Source organism: Anomalospiza imberbis, chromosome 21 (genome assembly GCF_031753505.1).
Source record: "Anomalospiza imberbis isolate Cuckoo-Finch-1a 21T00152 chromosome 21, ASM3175350v1, whole genome shotgun sequence".
Taxonomy (NCBI): domain Eukaryota; kingdom Metazoa; phylum Chordata; class Aves; order Passeriformes; family Viduidae; genus Anomalospiza; species Anomalospiza imberbis.
This window is the reverse complement of record NC_089701.1, coordinates 4,572,597-4,597,158: the sequence shown is the minus strand read 5'-3', so window position 1 is coordinate 4,597,158 and position 24,562 is coordinate 4,572,597. Positions and strand designations below refer to the sequence as shown.

At 46.6% G+C, this 24,562-nt stretch overlaps 1 protein-coding gene, 1 long non-coding RNA gene and 1 other non-coding gene across 11 annotated transcripts in view; 2 read left to right on the top strand and 1 right to left on the bottom strand.

The window, feature by feature from the left end:
• Positions 1 to 24,552, top strand: part of PRRC2B (proline rich coiled-coil 2B) — a 46,595-nt gene extending 22,043 nt beyond the window's left edge. For 6 of the 9 annotated variants that reach the window (XM_068211247.1, XM_068211248.1, XM_068211246.1 and 3 more), the window contains exons 12-32: positions 177 to 492; positions 1,118 to 1,311; positions 3,730 to 3,934; positions 4,659 to 4,878; positions 5,500 to 7,563; positions 7,696 to 7,895; positions 8,569 to 8,714; positions 9,160 to 9,301; positions 9,909 to 9,988; positions 10,691 to 10,882; positions 11,022 to 11,216; positions 11,643 to 11,729; positions 12,645 to 12,749; positions 13,358 to 13,550; positions 14,747 to 14,844; positions 15,489 to 15,616; positions 16,215 to 16,452; positions 17,843 to 18,019; positions 18,693 to 18,784; positions 19,296 to 19,416; positions 19,820 to 24,552. In XM_068211247.1, coding sequence (XP_068067348.1) covers positions 177 to 492; positions 1,118 to 1,311; positions 3,730 to 3,934; positions 4,659 to 4,878; positions 5,500 to 7,563; positions 7,696 to 7,895; positions 8,569 to 8,714; positions 9,160 to 9,301; positions 9,909 to 9,988; positions 10,691 to 10,882; positions 11,022 to 11,216; positions 11,643 to 11,729; positions 12,645 to 12,749; positions 13,358 to 13,550; positions 14,747 to 14,844; positions 15,489 to 15,616; positions 16,215 to 16,452; positions 17,843 to 18,019; positions 18,693 to 18,784; positions 19,296 to 19,416; positions 19,820 to 19,960 — 5,334 coding nt within the window. In that variant the 3' untranslated portion in view covers positions 19,961 to 24,552. Of the gene's footprint in view, positions 1 to 176; positions 493 to 1,117; positions 1,312 to 3,729; positions 3,935 to 4,658; positions 4,879 to 5,499; positions 7,564 to 7,695; positions 7,896 to 8,568; positions 8,715 to 9,159; positions 9,302 to 9,908; positions 9,989 to 10,690; positions 10,883 to 11,021; positions 11,217 to 11,642; positions 11,730 to 12,644; positions 12,750 to 13,357; positions 13,551 to 14,746; positions 14,845 to 15,488; positions 15,617 to 16,214; positions 16,453 to 17,842; positions 18,020 to 18,296; positions 18,389 to 18,692; positions 18,785 to 19,295; positions 19,417 to 19,819 lie in introns of those variants that run through there. The other 3 variants (XM_068211252.1, XM_068211254.1, XM_068211255.1) reach the window with 3 other exon arrangements.
• Positions 10,708 to 13,414, bottom strand: LOC137486194 (uncharacterized). The gene is made up of 2 exons (XR_011005612.1): positions 13,281 to 13,414; positions 10,708 to 13,217 (listed from the first exon to the last, which is right to left on the bottom strand). It is a non-coding gene; the product is annotated as an uncharacterized lncRNA (long non-coding RNA).
• On the top strand, positions 13,787 to 13,867 carry LOC137486435 (small nucleolar RNA SNORD62). Its single transcript, XR_011005735.1, has one exon. It is a non-coding gene; the product is annotated as a small nucleolar RNA SNORD62 (small nucleolar RNA).
• Positions 24,553 to 24,562: the final 10 nt, after the last annotated feature.

Sequence of the window (24,562 nt, the reverse complement as noted above, 5' to 3'; positions counted from 1 at the left end):
TGAGAAAATGCAGTTACTGAACCAAATAGCAATATCTCTTCCCAGTAACAGGGGGATTTGTGCTTGAGGATAGAGGGGAGGGAGTCAGAAGGGGATGTTGTCACCAAGGGATGCAGATCTCAAGATAGAGGCACTGGTTGGGTCACACTTAGGGAGGAATGTTTTTTCTCTGACAGAAGCCTGCGCTGGGAGGTGTTCTCAGACAGCAGTCCCTTGAGGATAAAGAAGAAAAGGTGCCTGTGAGACAGAAGTTTGTGCACTCTGAGATCTCTGAGGCTGTTGAGAGAGCCAGGAGGCGACGGGAGGAGGAGGAGCGGCGAGCCAGGGAGGAGCGCCTGGCAGCCTGTGCTGCGAAGCTCAAACAACTTGATCAGAAATGCAAACTGGCTCAGAAGAGTGGGGAGACACAGAAACACACAGAGAATGAAGATGTGCGACCTCCCAGCACAGAGAAAAACGCTGCACAAGAGAATGGGCATGCTTTCCGTAAAGGTACAGAAACACTGTCTGCCTCGCCCTGTAAAAATTGCTTTTTTTGTTATTCTGCTGATCTCTTAGCTGGAGTGAGGGAGTTCCTGGGAGGGAGTGTTCAGAGGGTCCTTCAGCTGCCCTTGAGAGATCAGCTGCTGCTTGTGTTCTGCAGAGTCTTTTGCATTGTTGACAAAGGTTGATTAAATAAAAAAAGCTATTAAAACACATGCAAACTTCTTCAGTTGCCTTTATCTGTGCTCAGTGAGCTGTGCTAGCAGAGGGCTTGTTGGAATGGGCCTCATGGGCTTCTCATGATTGGATGATAATATTAAATGCTCATGGCCATATTTCAGAAAACCAGTAAGTGCTGCCAGGTTTAAGGACTAATGGGGAAAAGGACTTTCTCCCCAGTGCTTAAGCAGAAGGCTGATAGCAAAGGAGGATCTCAGAATTTATCATTAAAATAAGATAGCCAAAACCCTCTATAGGACTGTCAAGGTAAAGGATGTGCTCAGATGTGATTGTAGTAAGGTTCAGCCATGTATTACAGTCAGGACATGCCCACAGCTGTGTATGTTGTGTGGTGATGGTGCACTCCCAATTCTGTCATGAGCAGGCTGTTGAGGGCTTGTTTTCTTCTGTGCAGCAACCCCTGAGTTTCACACGCAGGATGCCTCTGCTGGCTATCTGGAAGAGGAGAGTCCTGCTCCAGCAGCAGCAGCCCAAAGCAGCAGTGAGGAGGAGCTCAGAGAAGCTCCCTCACCAGCACAAGAATTCAGCAAGTACCAGAAGTCTCTTCCCCCACGATTCCAGAGGCAGCAGCAGCAGCAACAGCAGCAGGTAAATGGCTCACAACCCATTTTATGGACCCCCCAGTAAGCCATTGTGTTTGCTCAGTTCTCATCACCATCAGTCTTTGAGCTGGGAGGAGATAAATGAGGTTTTACCCTGGCCTTTTCCAGTACTTCTGATCATGGAAATACCCTGTGTGATTGGATAGAAAGGCTCTCTGTCGGCTGCATGAGTTTTTCTTGTGTCCTGTGATGCTCAAGCTGTTGTGGGTAGAGCTCTGCCAGGTTTGTCACTTGCCTGGGAAAAAAATACAGTTCTGTCAGAAATGCTGACTTGTCTTGCACGGTTGTCTGGGCATCTCCTGACATTTGGAACTCTTAGGACTGTGTGGTTTGTGGCAGAGCTCTGGTTTGCAAATGTTCATGAGGAGGAGAAGCTGTGGATGTTCCCACATCCAAAACCATGAGCGCATCAGTGCCTGTCTTGGTGCTTGGTGCCTGGCCCAGGGGAGGTTCTGTTCCTTGGGCTAGCCTTGAAGCTGATGAACATCTTTTTTACTCTCTGGCACAAGATGGGCTGCTGTTACTCAGCACTGCTGCAGTGCCTGAATACACAGGACAAGGAAATGGGAAACCCTTGGGGTTCAGCTGCTTCCATTTCACTCAGCACTTGCTGTGTCCTTACCATTGTAGGTATGGGCAGCCATTTGCTTGCCAGGGGCAAAGTGTGCTTAGTTTGGCAAGTTCCTGGACTGCTTCCGGACTTGGAGGGAGTTCTGGAGTGGCACACTTCTCATTCCACCTCCTGCCTTTGCAGAGGGCCGGTCCTTTGCTCTGCTCTCATCCAGTACCTACTTGGGTTTTTTCTGTGAGGCTCTTTCAGATCACTGTTTTCTTTGCACCATAAAAATGTTTGGTCTTAAATGTTTCATTTTTGTTTCATTGAAAACTGTTCTGGGGCGCTGAGATGTCAGCTGAGCTGCTTTGTGCAGCTTGGCTCTTGCCTGACCTTTCAGTGCTGTATGTGCCATATGTGCTGTGCAGGTGTGCCACCAGATGCAGTGAGCCTCTGTAGGGCAGCAGAGCCAAACCAGGGGACAGAGTATTCAGGCTTCAGATAATGCAAAGTTAATTGCCATTCTTCGTAAAATAACCACTTGAAATGGGATATCATCAATGCTGCTGCAGATCTTCGCAAAGAGCTCACAATTGGCTTTTGCTCAGTAATTGCTCTTTTATGGATGTTCCCCGTGCTCGTTGCTCGGCAGTTGACATTTTCATGATTCAGATGTACAGCAGCAAATGCTGCCTAATGTTACTCTTGAAAAGAGATGCTCTTAAACAAAAAAGAATTGGATGTCTTTGCTGTCATGCTAATACCACAGGTCATCACTACTGGAAGAACATGAAGTTTTATTTTATTTTCTCATCCTCTGTCATGTTAATATGTATGAGGCAGTGTGAGTTTTGGCTGGCTTGTATTGCTGCTTTGGTAGCTCCGTGAAAAGGGCAAAATGGAAAAATATTGGTATGGTAAAGGAAATATTTTCTCCCAGGTACCAGAGTACCAGGTAATGTAGATATAATCTGCATTTATCAGGGCCTTCCTTGATGTAATGAAGTGTCAGATTCAGATTTAAAGGTGTCTCTTTTGCTCTGCAGTTGGGGATTGGCTTTTTTAATAAACAGTACAGTATCTGACACTGTTGTAAGCTTAGCAAAAAAATATGGTTGCACATTTGACAAATAAGTAGATGCATTTGATGTTAATTGGAGCTGTTTGGTGTTTGAAAGCTTTCTTCAGTACACAAAACTCCTTTCAGATATATATTCTCTTTGGACCTTCAGCAAAAGTTAAATGTCAAATCAAATGAACATCATGACAGTCCTCAGCTAAGGGAAGGTGGACTGGCTGTGTGGGAGATGGGAAAACAATCAGCAAGTGCCAGCCTTCTGAAGGATGCCCAGGAAACACTAAAATATTAATAGCTCTCTTAATGTGATTTGGTTTTTTTTTATCTAATCTGTTAAGCTGACAGGGGTGGAACTAATATATCTACACACTAAATAAATTAAAGATGCATTTCCTGAAAAATGCAACATCTTCTAAAGTATTTGGTTCCATGAAGTGGCGTTTTGGTCGCCATGAAGTGGCGTTTGACAGGAAGCTGTCCTGTACTCGTAGGAGTGTTGAGAAGATGCAAATTGTGGTCTTAAAGCTGATCCCTTGTGTTTGGCCATATAGCCTGGCCCACAGTGGTGTGATAGTCTGACTACTCTGGTATTTACAGAATACCAACTGCCACATGCCCAGCTGGTAGTGAATTACCCCTGTCTGCCCCACCCTCCCATCTGATTAGAGATTGAACCTTTGATGGATGGCATATGTTTTCCTTTGACTGACCAGTACATCAGTGCGATTCCTGGCACCACAACCATGTCCAATGGCCCATCCTGTTCCCTGCAGGAGCAGCTGTACAAGATGCAGCACTGGCAGCAGCAGGTCTATCCTCCCCCGTCCCACTCCCATCCCCAGCGGACGTTCTACCCGCCGCACCCGCAGATGCTCGGCTTCGATCCCCGCTGGATGATGATGCCGTCCTACATGGACCCTCGCATGGCCCAGAGTCGCACCCCCGTGGATTTCTACCCTTCAGCCCTTCACCCTTCAGGTGAGTGTTGTCAGCGTTTGTCTCGGCTGTTGAGTTGGTTCATATCTGGAAATTCACTGTGTTTCTTAACCTCTGTCCAGATTTTGCATTCTGGCTTGCATCCCTTCTCTGGGGATGAGAAAGCTGGTTTCAGTGGGAAGTGGTGGGAGACTGGGAGGGAGGACATGTAGACATGTGTCTGTCCATTCTCTGCACTGCAGTGGGAGACTTTCCCTGACTGCTTTGTGACCTTAGTGGATGTGACTGATCTTGCCCCTTGGAGGAAAGGGTAGCAGATCCACTGATCTTGCCTGTTGGAGAAGGATGAGTTTTGGAGTTACTGTAATCATGTGAAATCTTAATAGACCCTTTTAGGAAATGTGATGGAGAAACCCTGTATTTCCAGAGCTGTGTGTGCTTTGCACCTTCCTATCTTGTCCTAATCTTCAGAGGTGTGAATGTAAACATCAGGATATATAAATCATTCCCTGCAGTTGGTGGATTGCTTGATCCCAAGCCAGTGATGCTGTGTAGTGTCTGTGTGGGCTGGGCTCTGAGAGCTGTGTCATCTTCTGTATCACTCCAGGTGTATTTCCCAGCTGTTCAGTTTCCAAGTACAGGCTCCCCTTTGCAAGGGAGGTTTCCATGGCTGCAGCTGCCTGCTGCTTGAGACGAAGGGGAGATCATTCAGTTCTTCTTGTCTGTGAAATCCTAATGCTAATGGTATGAACTCTGTTGTGAGCAGGAATTATGAAGCCTGTGATTCATCAGGACTCCATCAGCGGGAGCAGCTGTCGGTCTGAAGATCAGAACTGTCAGGCAGGGCAGGCAGAGAGGAAAACTGCTCCCTTGGATCCTGTGCCACTGTGGGGCCAGGACAGCTACACATCCCTGCAGAGCAAAGGATACTCCCTGTCACATCAGAAACACACTGACAGCATGAGCATGGAGGGGCTGCATGCCAGGTGAGTGCAGAATTCCCCTGTCCTCATGCATGCTGGAATGGGAGGTGCTGCTGTAAGCATCTGCTGAAAAGCAGGTGTAGAGCTGGCCTGAAAGATGTCTGTGATCAGGCCCAGGTACTGATCTGGGAGCACCTTTACACTCCTGAGTGGTTTAGCTGGTTTACAGAGAGCTATTGAGCTATTCAGAAGTTTGCTATCTGACCAGCCTGTTTGGAGGGAGAGGGGCCTTGTCACCTACATGGGAAGGTATAAAAAGCCATGAGTCAAAAATTCTGATGATTGCTAGTTTGTCTCCTACTTTTTTTAGACATTCTAAAACCAATTCTTTGTTTTCAGATCTCCACATCGTTGGAGGTTAAATCTCCCTTCATTTCTTAAGTTTGCTGCCCATCATAGGAACTGTTTTCTTTATCATGCATTGATTCAACAAACCAGGCAGTACAGCCTGGGGCCACAGTAGCTCTGCGCAGCGTTTTGGTATTTATAGGTTAATTGCCTCATGATTTAGCATAAACCTCAGTTTATTTCTTTTCACCTCTTGTATCCAGCCCGGGCCCTTGGAGATGTGCTATGCCCTACATTACCTGACTTAGCTTTGTTTGTTGTTTGTTTTATTCTCAGGAATGAAAGTTACTCTGCTTCTGGAAGGCCGGAGAGTCTGAGCACTCAGCGAGATCTCTTTGAGGAGAGAGGGGAGGAGTATTTGAATGCTTTTGACAAGAAGGCCCAAGCAGACTTTGACAGCTGCCTGTCTTCTCAGAGGATAGGCCAGGATCTCTTGTTCCAGCACCAGGAGAGTGTGCAGGAAGCCTGTCCTGCTGGCAGCCGCCATGCGAACCTGAGGTGTTCACCCCTGGAGCCTGATTTTATCCAAGCAGAGAAGAAGCCTGAATATAATGGTTGGGATATCAGCCACCATCAGAAACCTGCGGAGACAGCAGCGGAAGTTGCTGAAGAAGTACCCCGGGATGAGCAGTCATTCAGTGCTGACCCCTGGAAGAAGGAAGGAGCCAGTACCAAACAGGCCACTGAAGAGACAGCAGAGTGGGCTCCTGAGAGCCGCAACACCAGCGGGCAGCCCCAGGAGCAAATGGGGAGGACACGGCGGTCGGGCCCCATTAAAAAGCCAGTCCTGAAAGCCCTCAAGGTGGAAGAGAAGGAGAAGGAAATGGAGAAGGTTAAACTGGAGGGAGAGGACAGCTCACGCCCGCTGAAGGAGAAGGCAGCTGTTCAGAAGGTAGAAAATGAGTCAGATGACTCTGCTGCCTTGCTTAACTCAACACGTTACCTGCTGGATGACAAAGGTTCTTCCCAAACGAGCCTTGCACGAGAGGCTGAGAAATCCCAAGAGGAAGAAGAGGATGAGGAGGAAGAAGAGAAGCCAGAAAGAACCTGGGAGAACAAACTATCCAGAGAAAGCAGTGATCTCCCGCCCACAAAAAGAAACAACTGGATCTTCATTGATGAGGAGCAAGCCTTTGGTGGGAGAGGTCAAGGGCGTGGGCGAGGGAGAGGCTTCAGAGAGTTCACCTTCAGAGGCCGAGGCACTGTTGTGAGCAGCAGGGGGGTCTACAACAACACCCAGAGGAGCAGCCGGGGCCGAGGGCTCCGGGAGTTCAACCAGCCAGAGGACTTCCCCAGAGGCAAACCAAGGCGCCGGATTGCCAGCGAGACACACAGTGAAGGGTCAGAGTACGAGGAGCTCCCCAAGCGTCGCCGACAGAGGGGCTCTGAGAACAGCAATGAAGGCTCTGTGCTGGACAGGGATGACAGTGATTTGAAAAAGGGAGACTTCAAAGAGTCTTGGAGGTCCAACAAAATCTATTCAGATGATCATAATAGCCTGGATCCGAAGATGAGGGCTCCAAGAGCCTTTGGGAGATCACTGCCACCAAGACTGAGCAACTCTGGCTATGGGCGAAGGGGGTTCATGGGTAAGGAGCCCACCCAGTGGCAAGGCAGGAGTGGGGGCGGCGGGTGGCAAGAGTACAGCCACACATCTCCATCAGACACTTTTGGGAGCAGGCAGCAGTCTGACAGGGACTACCTTCAGGATTCTTACAAACACACGGATTCCTTCTCCAGCCGGGTTTTTGATGAGAGTCATCTGGATGACAAAAGGCACTTTTTCCAGGAGGATTACTCAGCAGATCAGGAGAACATAGAGAACAGGCCCTTCAGGAGGCGGCGTCCTCCCCGCCAGGACAAGCCCCCACGGTTCAGGCGCCTCAGGCAGGAGAGGGAATCAGTCGGGCAGTGGAACCCCGAGGAGGGAGGCCCTAATCTGCTGCCCAGCCAGTGGCCAGGCAGACCCAAACTGGGCACTGCAGAGAAGAGCAGCATCTCGGGCAGACGCTCTCCTGAGCTGTCCTACCAGAACTCTTCGGACCATGCCAATGAGGAGTGGGAGACAGCGTCTGAGAGCAGTGACTTCAGCGAGCGGCGGGAGAGAAGAGATGGAGCTCCAGAGAGTGAGGGCCAGCTGGAAGGTGGCCTCAATACTGGGAGCTTGGGAGAGAAGAGGGAACTGGCAAAGAGGAGCTTCTCGAGCCAGAGGCCGCTGGTGGACAGGCAGAGCCGCAAAGCTGAGCCGGCAGGGTTTGCAGAGCAGTCCGTCAAGAGTGGCGTGGGAGCAGCTTCCAGATACGAGAGCCAGCAGAGTGGGACCCTGATAAAGAGCAAAAGGTAAAGTTGTTTTCTGATCGGTGATATATGCAGATGTTGAAGGATTGGACATACACTCTATTCATTTTCTTCTTGTAATTTCTATTTGCATTCTGCTGACAAAACTAAATCCTTTCCCTTCTTTCTGTGAAGGTCTCCAGAAGAAGGAGGAGGCCTTGGCAATACCAGTGGTGGGAGCAGCCACTCCATTTATAGCTTGGATAGGGCCTCCCATGTGAACTCAGAGAGTGCTGAGGGGCCAGGTAAAAAGCCAGAGAAGGAGCACAAATCCACTGCACAAAGAGCAAGTGAGAAGGGAGAGGCCTTGTCACAGTTTGAACTGAGTTATGGAAGTGAGTATCTTGATTCATTTGTTTCTTTAAGAGGATAACATATTATGGCTGACTGACTGAAGCCAGACTGATTCAGTCCAGTGTAATTTTTAATATCAGATTAGGGACTTATTTTTCCATTTATTTACAGAAACAAGAAAATTCTTGCGTATCTAAATAGAAAAATGGAAGGTAAAATTATTGTTAAATTTTGACCGCAAACTTTTCAGCCTGATCTGACAGTGTCTCTGATGTTTCTTCTATATAAAGTTTGTGTTTAGGGAGAATATTTCTTTATTTCTCTCTAAGATGCTAATGTATTTTAGGCTTGAAATTTATGTTGTTTGAAGGAAGCTGAGAGAGGATCCAGAGTGGGGAATTTGAGGCTGAGCTAATGGCAGGGAGGCAAGAAATTAGTGTCCCTGAAAAGAGAATTACCTGAGTTGTCACATAGCTCCTCCAGCTGAAGTGTGCTCATCTTGAAACAGGGGAGACAGCAAAGTCCTGCAAGATAAAGTGGCTGGTAGATGTCAGCAGACTACATGATTTTATTTTCTAAAAGTAGCTGCTGTGTTGCTAGGTGAACTTATTGTGGCATGGATCCTCTTTGGAGTGCACTGTTTAAATTACTGCAGTTATAAAGCTTTATATGCACACACATGTGCACTGTATTCTCTCTGTGTGCTTTGTTCAGGTACCATCATTGATAATCGGGTGTCGAACACAGCGGAAGAGAATGAAGTTGGTTCCATGGCAGGGGAAGGCTTCATTGAGGTTCTTACTAAAAAGCAACGTCGTTTGCTGGAAGAGGAGCGAAGGAAGAAGGAACAGGCTGCTCAGGTGAGGAATGGGAGGCAGAAAAGTTGGACCTGTTGGGTGGTTTGGATTGCAGTCAGAGAAACAGGGCCCCAGAAAGTGTGTGTATGAACAGAAAAACATACAGTTGACAGTGCCAAAGTGGTACAGATCCTGTGTTGGGCCCCAGAAACATATTTAAGGCCTCTGGTCTGAAAAGCAGTTTGGTTTCTGACTGTTCTTGGCTTGCAGCAGAACTGTTAATTGGGAGTTAAGTTTCTAGAGTGGTCTTCATCCAAAGCAGCTTGGCTCTCTAAGCCAGCTGCTGGCTGTAGTTGCTGGCCTATTGGGCAGCAGGAGCAGTGGATGACTTTGCACTCTGACTGTGTTGTTGCCAGAAGAAAACCTCACACTGCAAGAGGCAGCTCTTTCCAGCCTTGTTAGACTGGGGGAACCTCCCAGTCTGACACCTGTGCCTTTCCTGTCACAGGCACCAGCCAAGGCCCGCGTCCTTCAGTCGCGCATTCCGCCGCGATTTGCAAAGAAGCAGAACAGCCTGTGCTTGGAGCAGAGTGATGTAACAGTGTCTGGAAACAGCCTGGGCACAGAGATCTGGGAGAGCAACAGCCCAGGTAGGCTTGGGTCTGTTTGTTCCAAAGGGTTTCACAGAGCTGGAGTGCTCTGGGGTGTGCAGCAAGGATGGGGTCCATGGTTCAGAGGAGGCAACCCTCTCCTGTCTGATGCTGGGAGTGGGAGGGGAGCTGGCAGACACGTGGAGTAGCCTCTGTTGTAAGCTCTGCTATTCAGTCATCCTGCTCCTGTTGCTGGCCATGTCAGTCTCCTATTCTGCTTCTTGGGTCTTTGTTTCACATCAAGATCCTACTGTACAGCATTTTATAGCTGCCTGGGCTGGATCTACTTGAGACTTTTTCTTATTTTGCTTTCCTACATTTTCTCATCAGTAGTCCTGAGCAGCTGGTGCCTCCCTTGTTTCTCTCTGACCTTTCTCCTGTTGTTATGTTCCCTAAGAAATCTCCTCCCTGTTCTCTACTCTCACTCCTCACACCCTGTGTTCTCTGCTGTATCATGTCTCAGATAGCTGGGCAACACTTAACATTCTGAGGTGGTGAAAATACCCTTTCTCATGTCTAGAAATGGAAGGTTGATGGTGTAATGTGTACAGAGTGTGCTCATAGCTGTGTTTCAAGCAGCTGAATCCTACCCTCCATTCTCTTCCAGCACTTTCCGTTCAGTCTCCTGGCAGTGACTCCTGGAGCAAGCCTGTAAATACCTTTAATGGTACTGAGTCTAGCACTGAGGTAAGTGGCTCCTAAGGTGCCCTTCAAGGTATTGTGTGTATAAAGTATTAATGCAGGTGGCTTTTATGCTTCTCATTGCTCCATCTGTGCTTAGTGACTCTCAGCTCTGCTTGTGCCATTTTAAACTGTCTCTTTGCAGTTTTAATTTGAGCTTGGCGCTGTTCAAATCTTGACCTAAAGAGCCAAGCACTGCTTTGTGTTGTGTGTGGGTATAAATCTGGAGTATCTGTGTGATAGAGCTGTTCCAGGGTTATGCTCATCACTGGGTGCACACTGTGGTTGAGGAGGGTGGAATCCCTTAGGTGCTGTTTGTGCCTTGTGCCTGTGAGCAGTGTGTAGCTGTAGCCTTAACGCAGGGAGGGCAGAGGAGTTCCTGAACACTTCACCTCTGGAAACCAAGAGTTCAAATTTGGTTTGGGTTCCATGTGAAGTGAGTTTGGCAGTCTCAGCCTAGTTGTTCAGTGGGACGCATCTCCTTCCTCTGAAGCCAAGGTCTGGTTGGTGCATCAGTTCACCTGTCTCAGGGCTGCGTAGAGCTGAGTGAGCAGCCAAGGGATGCTGCAGGTCAGGCCCAACTCCTTTGCAGTTAACCAGGATGGTGATTTGAAAAAGGGACGTGGTCTTGCTGTTTTCTGGGATGTTTTTTCCTCGGTGGTGCTGGGTCTGAGTCCGGGGCTTTAACACATTTCGTGCTTTGCATAGCAGGGATTTAAAGGCAGCCAGGGGGATAGTGGCATTGACTTGAGCGCGGAGTCTCGGGAATCCTCCGCGACCTCCTCTCAGCGCAGTTCTCCATATGGCACCCTCAAACCAGAGGAGATGAATGGGGCTGGCCTGGTGGACCCAAAGCCTGACTGCCAGAAGGAGCAAGTGCAGAAGCAAACTGATAAAAAGGTAATCTGGATTTGCAGCCAAGCCAGAGCACAGAGTGAGAGACGTTGTGAAGTGGTTGTGTTGTTCTTGATAGCATTTTTAAGGCTTGAGGTTGGCTTATTCGGTCTTTGTGTCTCAGCCTCTCTGCTTTCCTGTTAAGGATTCAGATCAAGGCTCAGGACAGAACAAGGAACACAAGCCCGGACCAATCGGCAACGAACGCTCCCTGAAAAACAGAAAGGGTTCGGAGGGAACGGAACGGCTGGAAGGGAATATTCCCCCTGTTAATGGGGTGGAAATTCACGTGGATTCTGTACTTCCTGTACCACCCATTGAATTTGGAGTAAATCCTAAAGTGAGGATTGAATTTAATTTTATCTTCTTGGTGATTTGATCTTGTTGAGGCATGAAAACTGGTTTGAGGCAGAAGGATTATTTAGAAGAAGCTTCCAGCTGTAGGTTTGCCTTAGATTTCACTACTGACACACACCAGGCACTCAGGATGTCCTGGCAAACATTTAGTATCCACTTGGAAATACTGTCCCAAGGACCAGCTGGGGTGGTAAGAGAGGTGAGGGACAAAATCACGGCCAAGCTTTTGTGTGCCTCTGGGGGTTGCCTGCTGCTGAGTGCTGAGAAGTGTTTTCTGTTTCCAGCAAGGCTTACTGGAGATCAGTCTTTAGTTTGTAGTGTCATAATTCGGGCTAGAGTCATTAACCATGAAAAGCAGAGGGTTGGCCCATGGACCTGGATTTGAATTTTATGTGTGTTGCTTTTTCAGGACTCTGACTTCAGCTTGCCACCTGGTTCTGCCTCTGGCACTGCAGCTAACCCTGTCACCAAATTGCAGGATGCCTTGGCCAGTAATGTAAGTTTTTTGGTTTTTTTTTTCTTTTGGCATTGATTCATTGGAGATACTCCTTAGGTAAATCTCAAGAAAGCAAGCATGTCTGCATCTGACTTCATATTTCATGCTTAGGCAGCACGTGCCACTGAAATCCAGAATGGAAATCTCAAGATGCCTTGGTAAAATGAGTGTCACAAATGCAGAAGTGATATAGAGAGCAACTTCATAATCATTGTGACCTATGTAAAGCCATCTCTGAGATGACCAGTCTCTTCCCCTGAGACACACAAGTGTTGGACATGGCCACGATGCAGATGGTGGCATGTTTAGACCCAGACTGCCCAGCTTCCTCAGAAGGTTTCACATGCCACAGCAAGGCATAGAACTGTAACATGGTGGTCAGGCCTTTTTAGAGGTTTCCCAGCTTATTCCAGCCATCTGTGTATTTCATTATTCTGTGTGAAAGAGTGAGCACACTGAAAGCTCAGCTGTAGACAGCAATGTGAGACACGCACAAAGCTGCTTTTGAAATGTCTTCCAGTTTGTAGGCTGTCTGGTTTTGATTTTGGAGATTTGTCTTATAGGGTGTTTATTTTCAGAAACAGGTTTTGTCTGAAACTTAGGTAGTTTCTAAATATGGGACAGGAAGGAGAACTCTTCTGCAAATGGCAGTTATTGGATCAAACTGATGTTGAAGTGGAAGCTGGTATAGTTCGGCATAGAGGGGTGTCTTTGCACATAACCAAAGCTTCCTTTATTGCAAGAGCAGAATGGACCCCAGTTGAACATGGTACTTGGCTCCTGCAGTACCCCTGGGGACTGAATTCTTTGATGTGCACTTACTGGAGCTGCCCAGCTGAATCTCTGTCACCTTGGTGGCTCATACCGTTCTCCTAAGAGTTCACAGATACTCACCTTTTATGACTCTCCCCTCAGGCAGGGTTAACACAGTCCATTCCCATCCTGCGAAGGGATCATCACCTCCAGCGCTGCATCGGCCTGAACCCCATGTCCTTCCCCACTGCAGACCTTACTCTTAAGGTAAGGAAGCTGAAGGTGTGTGGATGCCATGTCTCTGTGGGCAGAGTAGTGAGGGTGGGGAGATCTTTCCCAGAGTATTTTGTTAGGTATTGCTAAATTTAAATTTAATTAAATTGAATTAGCTTTTGTAAAGTTGTGCATATGTGCTATTTGACATGAGTGCGGAGGTGGGTGTTTTAAGTCCTGAGTGCAGGAAGTCCTTGCCAGTTGTAGAACCAAGTGCAACAGAGCTTTCCTGTTTCAGTACTGGGTAAGGTGGCTGCTCAGGGATCCTGGGAAGCCTGGTGGTGTAAAGAGAGGGGAAAAAACAAACAAAACCCACCCAAGCGTACAAACAAGAACAACAATAGAACCAAATAAACCAAACCAAAAACCACCTCCATCCCAAACCCGAGAAGCTCAGCAAATACCAAGGGATTTGAGTATTTGTGAAGGATTCTTGTCCATTAGAAATTGTTGTAGAACCCCCTGACCTCAGGCCTGTCAGCTTTCCACTATGCCTAGAGTGCAGGGAATTTGAGCTCATGGGACACAGATGAGCAACTGTAGGCTTTGGTAATGTCCTCCCCATGTGAACTGTCTGTAGTTATTGTTCTTTGTTTCCATAGATGGAGTCTGCTCGTAAAGCATGGGAAAACTCTCCGAGTTTACCAGAACAGAACTCCCCAGGAGGTGCAGGCTCAGGCATCCAGCCTCCTTCCAGTGTTGGAGCTTCCAATGGTGTCAGCTACAGCTCTTTTGGTGGAGTTTCTATGCCTCCTATGCCTGTGGCCTCTGTAGCACCTTCTGCATCTATTCCAGGTACCTGCAAACTGCAGCAACATTTGCATTGTCTGATTGTAATCTGGGAGTCATGCCCTGGTTCTGGTAGATGAGAGCATGGTGAGAAGAGCTTCTGTGTAGAGTAACTGGCTGGCTGGTGTTTGACAGATCCTTAACAACACAGGCAAGACAGAAAGAGGGACTGTCTCCCCACTTTGAAGAATGTGGCTGGTGAAAGTTTAATACAAAGACAGCTTTCCCTGTGTAGTGACAAGTCTCTGATGTCTCAGTAGATCTTGCTTACCCTTCACTGTGTGCCCAGTAGAATAGAAGGGAGGAGATCTCTGTCTGAGAGGCTTCAACAGTCCCAATAGCATTATTAGCCATTCCTCTGCTTGTTTTGCCTGTGAAGTCACAGGTTCTGAGCACCTTTTGCTTTTAGCAAAACAACTACTGCCTTATAACTCACAGAATTCTGGAAGGGGGGAAGGTGTTGCTGTCTTTTAGTTGAAGGAAAAGCTTAACTCACTTATGTTAGTGTGTGTAATTAGGGAGAGTATTGGAAAGAGGAAATGCTCTGGGATTCTCTCCATGGGATGACTCCTGGGTCCCAAAGGACGTCTCATATATGCACTGTCATTCTCATGTCTCAGTTCAAGAACAGAGTGAAATGTGTAGTGACTGTTACCGCTTGGTAAACAGATTGTTCCAAGTCAGGTGATTTCCTTCCTCACCCACCCTAATCTTGCTGCTTAATCCTGTGGTTCATATCTGCACAAAAGCACAGGAGTGGCGCAGCAGTTACTAACTGCTGCCACCCTAGGGGTGAATATGGCTTTTAGATCTCATGTCTCAAGGCCTTAAATGCTGTATTGGCTCTTCCTGTCTGTCTTAGCTGCAGAGATGAGGTGACTGCAGAGCAGATTTCTGGCATTTAGTTCAGAGTACAGGTTACCAACTTCTGAGCTGCTAGTGTCTGATTCTTTTGTGGAGGTGCGAAACCTGGGTTTACATTTAGCCTTTGACAGGAAGGTATGATTAATTCTCAGCAATTCTGCTACTGCTGATGTTGGTATGTGGATTTAGGAGCTTTACAGACTCTTCTGAATGGGTACTTTGCTTATGTTAAATTACTGAAAGATAGGAAATATTCTTGACCTGCAGATCTCAGCAGTCTACTGTGCCTGTATCTCCCCTGTACCTTGAATTTACAGCCTGCCTTTTCTGATGTCCAGGTAACCATATTCCACCCCTGTATCTGGATGGCCATGTGTTTGCGAGTCAGCCCCGCCTGGTCCCTCAGACAATACCTCAGCAGCAAAGCTACCAACAGGTAAGGGAGCAGTACAGCTTCCAAGTGGTATTTCAAGGATTCTTCATGGTGGCATTTAAGAAACAATGAGTAATTTTTCACTTTCATAGCCCAAAGGAACTTAGATGTGTCTCCCTTTAGTTTCCTTGAATGCTGCTTCCCAGTGGTGTCAGGGTTAATGGAACTGAAGGGAGGGTATTTAGGAGCTCTTCCCCTTCTGTACCAGTGCCCTTGGACTGGTTTTAACTGAAGCAGATGCTGAGGCCTGAGTGAGATGAAGTGACTTTCAGTGAATTCCCCAGCCAGTCAATAATAATGAGTAACTTCACTAGTAAATAGGATGTTGATAGGGCTGGGGAGAGCTCTTTCAAGGTGAAGTACAGGCAGGTGAGAGATGGGATTGTCACTGCCTGCTCTGTGCGAGGAGCATGTTGGTTCCCTCATGTCCATCAAATGCCTCTTGCAGGCATCAATCTCTGGGTACCTGGGCAGTGTCTTCTCTGGCAGTGCTCCTGTTCTGGGGAATGATGCAGGGCTGGGTAAAGGCCCAGTGTAGGTAATTGTCACTGCAGATTGACTCATGCAGGAAACTGATGGCTTTTTAACAGCCCTAGAGAGTTTCTGACTCCTCTTGTACCTCTCAGTCATATTACTTTCTTCTGCAGGCTGCTGCTGCTCAGCAGATTCCAATTTCCCTCCACACATCCTTACAGGCCCAAGCTCAGCTTGGACTGAGGGGTGGTCTGCCTGTTTCCCAGTCCCAGGAGATGTACAGCTCCATACAGCCCTTCAGGTAACTGCTTCCTGTTTTCCTTTCCTTGTGGCTTGCTCTTTTATGTTCCTCATGTCTGTGTACATTGGTCAGATACCCCACACTCATCTTCCCTTTCCTCTTTGTTCAAATGCTGTTTCCTTCCCCTAATAACAGTGCCAGTGTAGGGAGCATGAGACTGAAAAATCTGAGTTAGTGCTTCAAAAGCCTAAACACTGAGGTTTAAAAAAACCCTTCTTATTTGCTAGAGCTGTTGGAATCTTTAACTTCTGATTTTTTCCTGCTTTGCAAAATTGCTGCAGACTTTAGGTAATCTGAATCTTCCCTTAACTGCTAATCCGCAGGTTGTTGTGTGGGATATTGAAACATAAATATTAGATACTACACAATGTTGTTCTGTTGAGTATTCTGGCAACACAAGGATGTGGCTGTAAAAGCTTAAGAGTGGAAGTAAAAAATCCTGGTAACTAAAATGGAAAGTGGCATCACAGCTTATTTCTAAGCTGTCAGTTTAGTTGTCTGAGAACTGATGGCAGGCCAGATACGGTTTGGCAGGGTGTTTTTGTACAGTCTCCAAGGGTTTTGTGCATCATGACTGAAGCATGTTTTTTTCCTGCAGGTCTCAGGTGTACATGCACCCCAGTCTGTCCCAGCCCAGCACCATGGTCCTGACAGGAGGCACCGCTCTGAAACCTCCATATTCCGCCTTCCCAGGCATGCAGCCCTTGGAGGTGGTGAAAACCCAGTCTGGGTCCCCCTATCAGCCCATGAACGGAAGCCAGGCACTGGTTTATGAGGGGCAAATAAACCAGGCTGGTATGGGAGCCTCCCAGATGATGGACTCTCAGCTCACACAGGTTAGGAGCAGGACTGGCGAGCCACTCCTTTGGTCCAGGCTAATTCACAGCCACTTGTTTCTGAGGATGGGTTGTAACATGTCTGTCTGAACTAAACTCTTTGTAAAGAGGCGGAAGATTTCCCCGAGACACTGTTCTGTGAACCATGATTTCACATATGCAGCACCTTATTTAATGAGATGGTTGCTCATACCTTGTCTGTCCCTGCTGAGACGTCATTTTGTCACTTGGAAGTCAGACCTTCCAGTGCTGCATGCATAGGAGGCCATGATGCAATGGTTGTCCTAAAAGCACCTCTTCTGAGAGCCAAATCCCAGTCATCTCTCCCATCACCTCAGCTTCCAGGGCAACTAGGAACTTGTATTAAAGGCTCATCCGTCTTCTCAGTTCATTTGTCGTCCAAGTCTTATTTGCAACTTCAGCTGATCTGTTTGGCAGAATCCTAACAGGAATTTCAATGTGTGAAAATGTTTTAATAAAGCATGGTTCACATAAAAACATTGAATTCTACTGTGGCCATAGCTGTGTTTGTGGGCATGTGCTCTGATTCTCTGGAGAAAATTGCTAATTTTATTAAACTCATCTTACGTTTATCTTGTGCAACTTGTTAAGGTTTATTTTTTGTTTCAGAGGGATTTTTATGTTGTGACTGACGTAAAGAGTTAATCGTGAAAGTAACTTAGGTGAGGAAAATACAGAGAACACTGGCAAACTAAATATATGAAGAAAAGCTTTATCCATCATAAGCGAGGAACTTGGTTTCTTTTGCCAGCCTTAGATTGGTTTATTTATTTATTCTAAAGTGTTGATAGAACCTCCCAAATCCAGCAATTGTGAGAAAATCAAGGGGAACAGGAGGTGCCTCAGCCCCAAGCTACAGTATTTTTTTGTAATTGCTCTTAGTTATGTCCATCACTGGTTTGAAGCTCACTGTGAAACATGGAGCTTAGGTCCCCATCGCTCTCTCTGGAGGTCCAATCCTCAGAATGTTTTGGTATAAGAGTGTAGGAGATTTTCAAAGGTGAAAACAAAGCACCTGACACTGCACTGACACTGACATTGTATGAAGGGAAAACAGACCCATGAAGTGACCATGAGGAAGACTGGAAAACTGGGCTCTAGGAATGGAGGACAGCCCCCATCCACGGGCAGTTAGGTTAACTTGATGGCATGTTAAAAACCCAGCTGATAAGGGTGTTGGCAGCACTGCCAGAACATCCATTTCCGTGTGAAGGTCCCTCTGTTACAGTCGTTTGCCTTTATTCGTGCCAGGCTGCACTGTTTGGGAGCTTCCCTTCGGCAAGGCTGTGCTTTCAGGGTATTGGGAGGCAGCATGTCAAACAGGAGACTGTTACTGCCATTAAGGTAACTACATGTCCTTGTCACACAGCTGACAATGCCTGTGCCTGGCTCCCAGCTGCCTCTGCCCCGCTACGGCTCTGGCCAGCAGCCCCTGCTTCTGCCACAGTCCATCCAGCTTCCTCAGGGGCAAAACCTGCCTGTAGGAGCTCCCCGAAGAATCCTCCCTCCTGGATCCCAGCCTTCTGTTCTTGCTGCCAGCAGGGAGGTAAGGATTAACTCCTGGTGCTGCTCATGGCATTCAGTAACCCCTCCTGCACTGAAGTTTTACTCCTTGCTTTTTAAAGGGGAGAATGGCTTGTATGGGATCCTTAAATATCCAAGCCGAGGATTGCTGTTAAAATGAAGGGATCCTTTTCCCCTCATCTCCAAAGTGCAAGCCAGCAGTTTTCAGGTTTTGCTGCTGGTCGTCATTCTGTTTCCAGGGAGCCACATCCTGCCTTGATCCACTTTGGAGTCTCCAGTTTTATTACATGTTTACACAGGTTTCCCCAGAGTGCTTGAGGGGTGGTGAGCTCCAGACACAGTTGGAATACTGCCCAGATATTTCACTCTGTTGTGAAGCTTGTCCATTTGAGTAGGTATATTAATGTCATGTCTGGTTTGATGGATTCATAGCATAAGTTTGTCTTACTATAGGGGAGAGAGAGCACAGCAGTTAACTTCCAGGTTCTGTATTTGCTTGTGCTGCTGGCTTGGTGCTTTAATACAAACAGATTATTTCACTTACAAGCCTCACTTTCTTCACCTGAAAAATATTTCTTCTTTTAAATGGGCATGATGGGGAGAAGGGCAAACATTTGGCTTAAGTGTTTATATGAAGTAATGAGTGATTTGTGAATGCAAAGATGATACTCTCTCTCACTCATTTTCCTCTGTAGTCCTCCCAGATGGAAATGAAAGGGTTTCATTTCTCCGATGGTAAACAGAGCATGTCCTCCGGAGGGTCAGTACCATCCCCACACACGTACAGGTGAGACCTTCACACAACGTGGGCTCCTTAGGATGGGAGAGAAACACCCATCATCCCTGCACGAGATCCACCTGGGTTTTCATGTCTGGAACGTGCTCACTGCAGTCCAAGTCCTTGTGTCTAAATGCATGGTCATGGCTTGCATTCTGGGTGTGGGCCAGTGTGTGAATCTGACCTGGTGCGTTGTGGGAAGTGCATGAAGTTACTTGTTCACTGAATCTCAAAGACAGGGTGGAATTGGCGTGTGCTTTTGATTCTTGTGAAGGTCGGAAACCTGAGGATCATTGAATAAATGTTTATGGTCCTGAAGATGAGAGTGCTCGTGTCTAGACACATCAGGTCATTGAGGCTTTTGGGAGACTAATTTATTTTTTTCTCCTAACCAACCCATCTGTTGTCGTTTGCGCTCTGGAGCTTACTGATCTGCACAGCACAGACTCGTGCCTTGTCTGTTGCTGCTTTGCTGTCTTTTCTTCTTTCACACATGAATAAGACTCTCATTCCATTGTAGAATTTACTCCATGAATGTTGTCGACTCTTCGATTTCCAGGCCTAGCTCTGCCAGCCCCAGCGGGAAGCCGTCGGGACCAGCAGTGAGCATGGGCTCTGTGCAAGGACACTACGTACAGCAGGTAGTGTACCTCAGTTCTTCGTACAGCCCAAAAATACCTGCTCTTCTACACTGTTGTGCTTGTGCCTTGGGCTGCACAGGAGAGGCAGAAAGGCCTATGTAACTGAAGCTCCATGTGGGAGTTAGTGTTTTCCCCTGGGTAGGTGGGTGTTTTACTGAGTTCAGGAGTAATTCTGTGTGATTTGAAACTCGGGAGAGATTAGTTCTACTAATTTCTACTAAGTTCTGCTGTGGAGTTTTTCTAAGTTACTTGCATTGCCAAATATGTGAGACGCTGAGATCCTTAAATGTGAGGTGTTACAGGAGCAAATTCAATGTCCTGCATGAATGATGGTCACAGTTCGCTTGTTCTGCCTGCCTACAGGTGTCTGTCCTAGCTAATGCTTTGGTTTTTGTGTCAAAAGGCAAAGCAGCGGGTGGATGATAACAAAGCCAGTCTGGGAGCAGTGAAGCTGCAAGAAACAGCCTCCACAAACCAGATGAAGCCAGTGCGCACAGGAGCGATCAAACCTCAGGCAGTCAAAGTGGAGGAGAGCAAGGCCTAGGAGCACCTCTGATGCCTGGCTGGTCCTGCTGCCTGAGAGGCACCGCAGCTTAGACTGGACCCCACTGGATCTCCTGAAAATCTCACCAGATCTATCCCCACCCCACACTGACTGACTACAGCAACATCATTCAAGCCCCTCTCCCAACAAAGCAGTTTGAAACAGTGGATATGACATTGACCTGCTTGCTTTAAAACAAACCAATCATGTGACTTTTAAGTGGCTTTAGCCATTTTTTTTTATTTCCCCCTCCCCGTGCCCCATCCACAGGTAGCTGTGATCGCTCACTTGGCAAAGCCTGTCCTTCTCCTTCCCTACTTCTGTCTCAGCAGAGTGGCAACTGGGGGAGAGGGGTTTAGTTTGAGGTTTTTCATTTTAAAGGCAGCTGAGGTTTTTACAAAAAAGCTGTATCTTTGTTTATAGCAGAACTTTTATATGTTCTCTCATTCTCCCCCTTCTTTCTGCTTTCCTCATTCCTTTCAGAAAAGAATTCCCTTCAGTTAAAATGATGTTCTGACAAAACTCTGCTTAGTTTTGTGTATGGTTCTGTGCTATGTTGAGAGTTCGAGTTTGTTTGGGTGTATTTCCCCAGATGATTTAGCCTTTCAGACTATTTAATTAAAAAAAAAACCAGGACAGATAATGACATTCGTTAATGTTTCAGTATTTTTAAGCTAGAAGCAGTGCTTGCAGTAGGAGGAAATGTGTACTAAAGACACATAGTACATCAGTACATAAATCCTGAAATTTGCACCACTTCAGCACAGCTTTGGGGTGTTTTGTGCACAAGAAAATTTGGCATTTTCATTTTAAGGAAAAAAACCCAAACCACCAGATTTCTGTTGCAAGCTCATACAGATCTAGGTGTTTAATTTTTCCTTTTTGTGCGTTTTAGATTTTTTTAGTGACTGCAAAACACACGCCAAAATATAAATCATAGATTTACAAAGTGTAACGTTTGTTAGGAAGAAAAAAATTCTCACAGCACATGGGTCAGAAGAGTTGGCTAGAGCCAACGGGTCTGTATGGACTACTTTTTGTAGTTGTGATGCTCTCTCATGCTTCCTGCCTTGGCTGCTCAAATTCTTCGTGTCCCCTGAGACTTGTCCAATATTGTGTTCATCCCTCGGGGCTGCTCTCCTAAGCTTTGCTCTTTTTCCTGAGTCTTGCTTTCTATTCCTCTATTCCATGGCCTTTTGTAAAATTTGCATAGAAATAAGTTGGTAAGGGAGCCCCTCTGCAAGGCACACTTGGAACCTCCTGTTTTTGGGTTGGAAGCGCATGGTTACAGAGGCAGTTTGGAATCATCCTTCTCCTCTCCTTCCCCAGGTGAACAGCAAAGGGTTCTTTACTCTGATGCAGTTGCATATAGTGTGTGTACAGCATCGTCACCTCACCACTCCTCTCCAGTATTTGATGATCTACACAAGGAAGATCCCAGTGGGAGAGGTTGGGTTTTATTTCTTTGGCTGTTTGGTTTTGGTTTATGTGAGCGTGCGTGTGCGTGTGTGTGTGTACGTAGATTTTTTAGGATGGACTTAAAAGTTCCTGAAAGGGCTTGGAGTCCTTCACCTGATGGTAGTCTAAAGTAAAAACTACTTTCAGCTAACTTGGTTTGTGTTGTTTAGCTCTTTAAAAATGTAAAGTAGGCTGGTCACTCTGAAGTGAGGGACAGAACTGTTTTCGGAGATGGTAGCTTGCTCACGGGCTGTGCGTCGGCCTCTGCTGGGTGGCAGAAAGTCATTTGGTGGTGGTTCCAAAGAAGATATTTTGAACAAAGAATGTATTGGGGAAGGGATCTGAAAGGTGTTCTTGTTTCTTCGTTTGCTTCCCCCCCCCACCCCTTCTGGAAAAAGATCCTTTGTAACTTTGTAAGGATGCATTTGAAGTCTTAAGCTAGGCATAAATATGATTTTTATACAGTAGCTTTAAAGAGCTTAGAAACCTAAACTAACTTAGGCATAGTAATGTCCCCTCTCCATAGGTGTCCCCACGGAACATGGCAGAGAACCCGAAGGGAAAGGGATAGGATGGTACTTTAAGAAAAAATAAGAGCTCTTTTTTCCTTAGGTTTTATGGATTTTGATTTCAGAGCAGAGTGTGCCAGCATCTCTCTAGCATCCTCCTTAAAGTACAGGGTTTGAGATTTAGTGACAAATATTTCCCCAACCTTCAGACATCTCCCACATCTGCATCCTCATCTGCTAGTCCTGCTCCCAGTGTTTTCCAAAGATTGCACCTCCAGTAAGTCGTCCCACCCTTGTTTCTATTTTCTCCCTTGAAATACCATTAACAGCAGAATTGTCTGTTTAGGATTTTTTTTGTTATCCTTCTGCCCAGCTGGCCCTAGCTAATACAAGCCCAGAATCTAACTAATGGCTAAAGAGACTTACCTGAGCCCTCCTCATCTCTTCCCTACTGTAGACACACTACTTCAGTTTTGCAAAGACACTAACCTCCTTCCTCCCACCTGTGTGACTTCAAAATGGTCAAAGGTGTTGGAGAAACTGGGTTATTGCAAGATCCAAGTTACTGCAGTCCCTCTGGTGTACATGCCATCAGAACTACAAAACTTCCTGTTGAAAAAGGTCACCCTTCTTTCTCTTTTAATCCCTCCATTCCTCCCCCCAACAGAATAAAACACTAGAATTTATTTATACGTATTTGATGTTGTAGGTCTAGGTGAAAAAGTAATTGTTTCACTGCTCTATTTATATATTATGTCTGAATTATTCTGTGCAGGAAAGGCCAAGAAATGCATGTGAGCTTCATTCCATTTCTCAACTTTGCGTGACTGTCAGCTGCAGTTGGCAAGACTCTCTCTCTCACTTAGTGGAGTTTTGTGTGATGGAAAGCAGTTTTAGAGCCCAAATTTCTACGGTGCAATATTCTTCTCTGGCATATATTTTTGCTTGTTTGTTTGTTTGTTTGTTTAAAGCTAGTCCAAGGTTAGTGCAGTTTGTGGTGCTCTGGAGTCAAGAGGAAAAGCCTCAGATCCTCAGAAGGAGCAGAAAAGCCAAGGGAGCTGGAATGCTGATAAAAATCCAGCGTGGAGAGGAGGATGGAGATGTACAGAACGTGTCAATACAGTTACAGAGTGTCCTTCTGCTTGCTGTCTGCACTGTTGAAGGCTTGATTTATTGCTGATTTATTCCTTTGTGAGTTGCTTTGCTTTGATTGGAAGTCAGCTACCAAATTGCAGTCTCCTTCTGCTGGGAAAGGTGCAGGGTGCAGCGGGAGGGAAGGGTGGAGCCCATCTTTCCAGCAACAAGCAGGAGTGTTCAGACCCTGCTGCTCTTGTTCAGCAGAGGGTCTGAAGCACCTGTGTGATCACTGTCACACAGTGAGTCATGGCCAGCAGCTCCAGTCAGTGCTGCTGTCCTCACCACTGCTGTGAGCCCTTAATTTAAAAACAAATCAGCATTGACGTCTGGGAAGAAAAAAAAGGGGAATAAAAAGGCACTCCAGTATATTTTTAAAGACAAGCAGAAGCAGCACAGTCACCAGTGACACAGGTATTGCTGTTGGTGTTCCATAGCTTGCTCCTGCCTGTGCCAGCTGTGCAGTGTCAGCACCTCTGGATGTGTTTGCTGCCCGTTGCACTCCCGTGTGTGTGGTGTTCACGCAGAGGCACTCACTCCATCGACACCTTCCTTGCAGGCACGAGCTGCCCTGTGGTTCCTGTGTGTTTACAGATGGGTATTCCAGACGAGCCGAGTGCTTCTGCTGTGCCTCGCCTCTTGGCTACTCCAGTCACGTTGCAGCCAGCACCCCTGCATGCCAGGACCTCCTTCTGTTGCATTTCCTTAACCCTCCCTTTTGCTCCAGGCTGGTTAAGCACAGGTTAATTCCTGGTAGCACTGGTTATTGTTTATTCAGCAGCCCAGTTTCTTCATAGGAAAGTTGCATTTGTGAATAAAATTTAATTTATGACAGCCGCCAGCGTGCTTATGGCGCATGGACAGAAAAGGTGCATTTAGCTGAAGCAAAAAAGAGACAGAGCCCAGCTATTTTTGTTGTTTATTTTAATCCAAAGACCACCAGGTTTTCCAGTGGCCATAGACACTCCCTTGGGTTTAGTGGCTTGTTCTGGCTGCTCCAGTTGTCCTTGACTGTCCCCCAGGAACCGCAGCTGCAGCAGTGAGGCGCTCACCCTTTAGCATGTCTCCAGGCATTGTCCTTAGCTGGAATCTTCCCTCTGGTTCTGTAAAAATTGCATTTGTTGTTTCTCAAGGGGATACTGTCCTCCTTAAAGCTTTTAACTTCATGACCTGTATAGTAAATTTTTTTTGGCCTTTCCTCTCTTTGTCTTTTCATGTAGACCAGATATTTGAAAGGGCAGACGATGGATAATTGTGTAACGTGCAACCTGTTTATATTTTTTGGAAACTTTAACTCGGACCGGAATTCGAATCACGGAATCACCAGGCCAGTTGCGGCACACTCTTTATTGCCCTTCTCCTCGTTTCAGTACCTATTGTTTCTCCTTTCAAATATGTGATTGTATTAGCTCTTTCCATATGAAAGAATTCTCCTTATTTAAATAAAAAAAAAAAATTTAAAAAAATAAAGCAGATTATGCTTTTCTCAAATTCCCCGGTC